Source organism: Carlito syrichta, unplaced genomic scaffold, assembly GCF_000164805.1.
Source record: "Carlito syrichta isolate Samal-C Ts95f unplaced genomic scaffold, Tarsius_syrichta-2.0.1 Scaffold304360, whole genome shotgun sequence".
NCBI classification, from domain to species: domain Eukaryota; kingdom Metazoa; phylum Chordata; class Mammalia; order Primates; family Tarsiidae; genus Carlito; species Carlito syrichta.
In genome coordinates, this window is record NW_007248456.1 from 301,522 (window position 1) to 309,374 (window position 7,853).

Genomic DNA, 7,853 nt, shown 5'->3' on the forward strand with positions numbered 1-7,853 from the left:
GTTAAAAGTATAGATTATTGAGCTCTACTTTCATCACATTTCTATTATCTTGGGTCAGCAACATTCACTATCATATGTTTAAGAACCCATATAATAACTTATCTTGCCACAAAAAAAATTAGTCTTCACTTATGAACAGGTGTTACTCTACTCAAAGAATAGGGTTTATATCTTGACTCATTGCTAAGCATGTGAACATAACTATTGGCAAAGCCAGAAATCCATGTCAGCATTATTTTCTCTCAAGGGGATTCAGCCTATTCTATATATATATATTTTTTCTGTTGCTTTTTTAAAATACTATTTTTGCATACATGTTAGACTCTGGCAGCGAGTAACTCGAGCCATAAATGCCAAAGACCAAACAGAAGCTACTCAAGAGAAGTATGTTTTGGAAGAAGCTCAAAGACAAACTGCCAGAGATCGGAAAACAAAAAATGAAGAGTGGACTTGCAAGTTATTTGAACTTGATCCACTCACAGGAGAATGGCATTACAAGTTTGCCGAGTAAGTGTATAAAAGAGTATTTCAAGCACTATATTAGCATAGTTTTTGCCTTTATTTCTGAATATTTATTGTTAGTTGAAGTAGTTTTTCTGTGAAACCATATTTTAAACTTGATGTTCCATTCATTATAAACTCAGTTCTGATAGTAGACTATAAAATAAACTGAGGATCAGAAGAGAGATGGTCAAATTTTAATATAAGAACTATGTACATAGTTAATGAAAATCTAATTTCAGAATAGAAAGTGTTGAAGTTCTTTCTTTAGTTATTAAGCAGGTGGTCTTTTTTTTTCAATTATGTAGTACTCGACCATGGGACCCACTTAACGATATGATACAGTTTGAAAAAGATGGTGTTATCCAGACCAAAGTGAAACATCGTACTCCAATGGTATGTAATAAAAAAGTAACTAGATGAAAAAAGTAACACATGAAGCAAACATTGACAGAATTAAAGGCAGAAATAGCCTTACAACAACAGATGGAGAATTTAGTGTGCTATTTTTAATAATGGGTAGAATATCTAGATAGATAATCAATAAGGAAACAGATTACTTGACTCACACTGTAAGCCAACTTGATGTAGCAGACACGTATGGAACAATTCACCCAGCAGAAACATTCTTCTCAGGTGTACATGGAACATTCTCCAGGATAGACCATAACATTCTCCAGGATAGAACATTCTCCAGGTTAGGTCATATAATGTCTCAATAAATTTTTTAAAAATTGGTATCATAGAGGGTATCTTTAATAATGGAATGAAGCTAGAAATCATTAACAGAAGGAAAACTGAGAAATTCACAAGTATGTGGAAATTAAATAGCACACTCTTAAAAACCAATGAGTCAAAGAAAAATACACCCAACAATTTCAAAATAAAAATTAAAATGAAAAAAAAAAGAAAAATACAAGGGAAATTAAAATATGCTTTGATGAATAAAATCAAAAACATACCAAAACTTATAAGATACAGTAGTACTCAAAGGGAATACATAGCTGTGAATGACATTAAAAAAGAACTCAGATCAATAACCTAACTTCATACCATTAGAAACCAAAAAAGAAGAGCAAATTAAACCCAAGCTAGCAGAAGGAAGAAAATAATGACAGTTAGAATGGAGATAGAACAGAGAGTAGAAAAACAATAGAATCAGTGAAACCAAAAGTTGGGTCTTTGGATGGTTGCTGTGACTCATGCTTGTAATTCCAGCACTTTAGGAGGCTGAGGCGGGAGGATAGCTTGAGCCCAGGAGTTCGAGACCAGCCTAGGCAACATAGCCAGACCTCTTCTCTACAAAAGAAATAAAAAAATTATCCAGGCGTGGTGATGTGCATCTGTAGTCCAGCTACTTGGGGGCTGAGCCTAAAGGATCACCTGAGCGCAGGAGGTCAAGGCTGTGATGAGTTGTGATTGTGCCACTGCACTTCAACCTGGATGGCAGTATGAGACCCAAACTTAAAAAACAAAAATAAAAAAGTTGGTTCTTTGATAAGATCAACAAAATTGATAAAGTATCAGCTAGACTAAGAAAGCAAAAAAGACATAAATGACTAGTCTCAGAAATGAAAGTGGGACTGTTACTACCAGCCTTATAGGAACAGAAAAGATGATAAGAGAATACTGTGCATAATTGCATGCCAACAAATTAGGTAACCTTGATGAAAAGGACAAATTCCTAGAAACACACAAATTATATAAGCTGACTCAAAAAGAATAGAAAATCTCAATAGTCCTGTAACAAGTAAAGAGATCAAATCAGTAATTTAAAAACTCAAGACAAAGAAAAATTTAGGACAGATGGTTTCACTGGTGAATTCTACCAAACATTTAAAGAACAAACACCAATTCTTCTTAAACTCTTTGAAAAAAAAAATAGAAGGGAACATTTACTAACTTAGTGTGTGAGACGAATGTTACCCTAATACCAAAGCCAGATAAAGTCATCACAAGAAAATTAAAAACCTGTACCCATAAATATAGATGCAAAAGTCCTTACAAAATTCAAGTAGCATATTTAAAAGATTATACACCATGACCAAGTGGGATTTATTCCAGGAATGCAAAGCTTAATATAAAATCAATGTAATATATATTAAGAAGGGAAAATCACATGTCATCTCAATCGATGTAGAAAAGGCATTTGACAAAATCCAGCTCTCTTTCATGATTAAAAAAAAAAAAACTTATAAAACTAGAAATACAAGGGAGCATCCTCAACATGATAAAGAGCATTTATAAAGAACCCACAGCTAATAGTCTACTCAGTGGTGAAAGACTGAAAGCCTCCCCATCAGTTCAGGAACAAGACAGACTTGTCCACTTTCACCACTCCGATTTAACATTGCACTGGAAGTTCCAGAACATTTGGAGAAGAAAAGGAAAGAAAAGGTATTCAAATTGGAAACAAAGAAGTAAAACTATCTCTATTAATAGATGGCATGATTCTATATAATAAAGTCCCAATGAATCTACAAAAAAGCTACCAGAGCTAGTGAATTTCAGCAAAATTAAGAGTTATAAGATCAACATATAGAAGTTAATTGTGTTTCTTTACACCTACAATGAACAATCCCCAAAGGAAATTAAGAAAGCAATTCAATTTACAATAGCATGTAAAAGAATGAAGTACCTAAAGAAATTAAAGGACACCTAATAAATGGAAAGACATCTTGTATTCTTATGTAGGAAAAACTTAATATTTTAAAAATGTCCATACTACCCAAAGCAATCTACAGATTACTGCAATCCCTGTCAATATTCCAATAGACTTTTTTGCAAAAATAGAAAGGTTGATCCTCAAATTCATATAAAGTTGCAAGGTACGCTGAATAGCCAAAACAATTTTGAAAAAGAAGGGAGTTAGAAGCCTCATACTTTCTGATTTCAGAACTTACAACGAAGCTAAAGTAATCAAAACAGTGTGGTACTTATAAAGGATAGACATGTAGACCAATAGAACTGAGGGACTAGAAATCAAGCCATAAATCTATGGTCAGCTGATTTTTGGCAAGGATGTCAACTCCACTTGATGGAAAAGCAATAATCTCTTCAACAAATGGTGCTGAGATAACTGGATTTCTTAGAATGAAGTTGAACCCTCTACCTCACACTATGTAAAAATTAACTCAAAATGGATCTGCAACCTAAAATAACCATAAAACTCTTGGAAGAAAACAGGGGTAAATCTTCATGACCTTGTATTTGGCAATGAATTTTTAGATCTGGCACTAAAAGCACAAGTAACAACAACAAATAAAGCGGACTTCATCAAAATCAAAAGCTTGTGCATCAAGGGAAAACTATCAAGAAAGTAAAGAGACAACCTACAAAATGAGAGAAAATATTTTCAAATTATTTATCTGATAAGGGTTAATAACCAGAATATATAAAGAACTTCTAACTTAAAGAGAACCCTATTTAAAAGTGCACAAAAAAACTTCATTAGGTGTTTCTCTAAAGAAGGTATACAGATGGCCAACAAGCACATGAAAAGCTGTTCATCACTATTAGTTATAAGGGAACTGCAAGTCAAAAGTGCAGTTAGGTATTACTTCACATCTACTAGAGTAGTAATAATCAAAAAAGTTTAAAATAACAAATGTTGGTGGAGATGTAAAGAAATTAGAGCCCTTGTACTTTGCCAGTGGGCTTGTAAAATCATGTAGCTACTGTGGAAAACACTGTGGCAATTCCTCAAAAGCTAAACATAGAATTACCATATAACCCAGCAATTCTACTTGGAAAGAACTGAAAAGAGGTACTCAAATAGATACTAGTACAGCAATGTTCATTGCAGCATTATTCATAATAGCCAAAGATGAAAACAATCCAAGTGTCTATCTACAGATGAATGGATAAAGAAAATGCGGTCTGCACATACAATAGAGTCTTTTTCAGCCAAAAAAAAATGAACAAGTTATGCTACATGCTACAACATAGATGAACATTGAAAATGTTATGCTGGCTGGGCGCCGTAGCTCACACCTATAATCCAGCACTTTGGGAGACTGAGGTGAGAGGATTGCCTGAGCCCACAGGTTCTAGACCAGCCTGGGCAACTTGGGGAGACCTCATCTCTAAAATATGTCAAAAAATTAGCTGGGCATAATAGCACACGCCTGTAGTTCTAGCTACTTGGAAGGCTGAGGTGGGAGGATCGTCTGACACCAGAAGGTTGAGGCTGCAGTGGCCATGAGCATGTCACTGCACTCCAGCTTGGGCGACAAAGTGAGACTGCAACTCAAAAAAAAGAAAGAAAATATAATAAGTAAGTAAGCCAAACACAAAAGGACTAATATTGTATCATTCTACTTATATAAAATATATAGGAAAGTTAATGGAGACAGAAAAGATTAGAGGTGACCAGGGACTAGAGGAAGGAGGAAATGCTTTAATTGTTAGACTTTTTCTTGAGGATGGTAAAAATGTCTTGAAATAGTGGTGATGTACAACACTGTGAATATAATTAATGTTACTGAATTGTACACTTAAATGATTAAAATGGCAAATTGTATTTTATATGTTATCATAATTTAAAAATTCAAGAACTTCTAAAATTGTGTGGTTTTTTTTTTTTAACAACTCTAACATGATAGAGACACTCAAGGCATCTGTATTTCCTTCCAGAGGTAGACTTTACTGATCACAATACATCTTTGTTTATTCTAGTTGTATACTGTTTTCCCTTGTCATTTTAAGTGAGCTTCTCACTATTTGTCAATCTCCAGTTTGAACCCACTCTAGGAATGTGGATTTGTATTCTAAATGTTATAAAATGTGTGTGTGTGTGTGTGTGTGTGTGTGTGTGTAAATACACGTGTAAATATATATATTTTTCATTTTAAACATTTTTTTTTATTTTAAAATTGTGGGGTACAGTTAAGGATCAGGTTTATAAATATGCATCGTTCAGGCACCCTTGTTGATAAGGGGTGTCTCCCCATCCCCAGACAGATATTGACTACCATTAGTCCTACCTCCTTTCCTCTCCCTACTCCCCCCATCGCTTCCCACATTGTCAGTCCTTTTCTTATAGTATTATGATAGATGTTCAAGGTCCACTATATGAGTGAGAACATGTGATACTCAGATCTTTGTTTCTGTGAGAGATCACTCAGTATTATAGACTCTAGTTCCATCCAGGTTGCTGTGAAATTCATGATTTTGTTCTTTTTAATGGCTGTATAGTATTCCATCATGTATATGTACCGTGATATATCTATCGTGGACTGGATTTCTTTAATCCAGTCCACTCTTGATGGACAGCATGGTTGGTTCCAGGTCCTTGCTATTGTGAACAATCCTGTGATAAATATACATGTGCAGGTATCTTTTTTATAGAGTGATTTGAGTTCTTCAGGATATATTCCCACTAGGGGGATTGCAGGGTCATATAGGAGGTTGATATTTAGAGCTTTTAGGAATCACCACACTGCTTTCCATAGAGGTTGCACTCGTTTACACTCCCACCAACAGTGTAGAAGTGTTCCCTTTTCACCACATCCTCTCCAGCATCTGTTATTTTTTGAGTTATTGATAATTGCCATTCTGACTGGAGTTAGGTGGTATCTTAGTGTGGTTTTGATATACATCTCCTTGATGAATAGTGAGGTTGAACATTTCTTCATGTGTCTGTTGGTCGCTTGGATGTCTTCCTTTGAGAAGTGTCTGTTCATATATTTTGCCCACTTTGTAATGGGGTTGTTTGTTTTTTTCTTTTCAGCATGTTTGAGTTCCTTGTAGATCTAAGATATTAGGCCTTTGTGAGACCTGGAGTTGGCAAATACATTTTCCCAGTCTGGGAGCTGTCTCCCTGCTCTCTTGTGGTTTCTTTCGCTTTGCAGAAGCTTGTCAGTTTAATGAGGTCCCACTTGTCTATCTTCTCTCTTATGGCCTGTGTGTTTCGGGTATTTCTCAGGAATTGGATGCCAGTTCCAATTTCCAAGGGTATGTCCTGCATTTTCTAAGGTTCTTATGGTTTGAGGTTTTACATTTAGGTCTCTGATCCATTTAGAGTTAATTTTTGTGTATGAGGATAGTTAGAGATCTTGTTTGATTCTTCTGCATGTGGTCAGCCAGTTTTTCCAGCACCATTTACTGAATAGGTTCTCCTCTCCCCAGTAGTAGATGGTGGAGGCTTTGTCAAAGATGAGTTGGTTGAGAAACTGAGGTTTCTCTTCTGAAACTCAATTCTATTCCATTGATCTATATGCCTGTTACTATACCAGTACCAAGCTGTTTTGATGATTGTGGCTTTATAGTAAAGTTTGAAGTCTGGTAATGTGATGCCTCTTGCTTTGTTTTTTTTGTTGTTGTTGAGGATTGTTCTGGCTATTCTTGGTCGTTTGTGTTTCCATATGAATTCCTTTCCTGTATTGTTTTTTTTCTAGGTCTGAGAAGAATTTTGATGGGTATTGCATTAAAACTGTAGATTGCCTTAGGTAGAATGGACATCTTAGCAATGTCGATTCTTCCAACCCATAAGCATGGAATATTTTTCCACTTGTTTGTGTCATCTTTGATTTCTTTGAGCATTGTTTTGTAGTTTTCATTATAAAGGTCTTTCACGTATCTGGCTAGGAAGATACCAAGGTATTTCATTTTTGTGTGTGTGTGTGTGTGGCTATTGTGAATGGAATGTGCTTTTCATTTGGGTTTCTGTTTGTTTATTATTGGTGTAAAGAAATGCGATTGTTTTTTGCACATTTATTTTATACCCTGAGACTTTGCCAAAGTCTTTTATCAGTGTAAGGAGGTTTCTGACAGATTCTCGTGGGTTTTCAAGGTACACAATCATGTCATCTGCAAAGAGAGATAATTTTTGACTTCCTCTTTTCTTATTTGGATACCCCTGATTGCCTTCTCTTCTCTGATTGCTCTAGTCAGGACTTTCAATACTGTATTGAACAGGAGGGGTGAGAGTGGGCATCCTTGTCTTGTTTCAGTTTCAGGGGAAGTAGTTCCAATTTTTGTCCGTTTAGGAGTATGCTGGCTGTGGATTTCTCGTAGATGGCTTTTACTATTTTGAGGTATGTTCCACATATGCCTAGATGTTCAAGGGTTTTTATCAAGAAGTGGTACTGAATTTTATCAAAAGCTTTTTCTGTGTCTAGTGATATAATCATGTGGTTTTTGTTTTGACATCTGTTGATGTTTTTAATTACATTTATGGTTTTACGAATGTTGAATCAGCCTTGCGTCCCAGGGATGAAGCCTACTTGGTCATGATGGATGATTTTTGAGATGTGTTGTTGAATCCGGTTTGCTAGGATCTTGTTGAGAATTTTAGCATCTATGTTCATCAAAGATATTGGCCTGTAGTTCTCTTTCTGTGTTGGGTCTTT

At 35.3% G+C, this 7,853-nt stretch overlaps 1 protein-coding gene across 4 annotated transcripts in view; it reads left to right on the top strand.

Moving 5' to 3' along the window:
- OSBPL8 (oxysterol binding protein like 8) overlaps positions 1–7,853 on the top strand; it is a 193,490-nt gene that overhangs the window by 177,469 nt on the left and 8,168 nt on the right. For all 4 annotated transcript variants that reach the window (XM_008059784.1, XM_008059787.1, XM_008059786.1 and 1 more), the window contains 2 exons: positions 322–507; positions 810–897. In XM_008059784.1, coding sequence (XP_008057975.1) covers positions 322–507; positions 810–897 — 274 coding nt within the window. The remainder of the gene's footprint in view (positions 1–321; positions 508–809; positions 898–7,853) is intronic.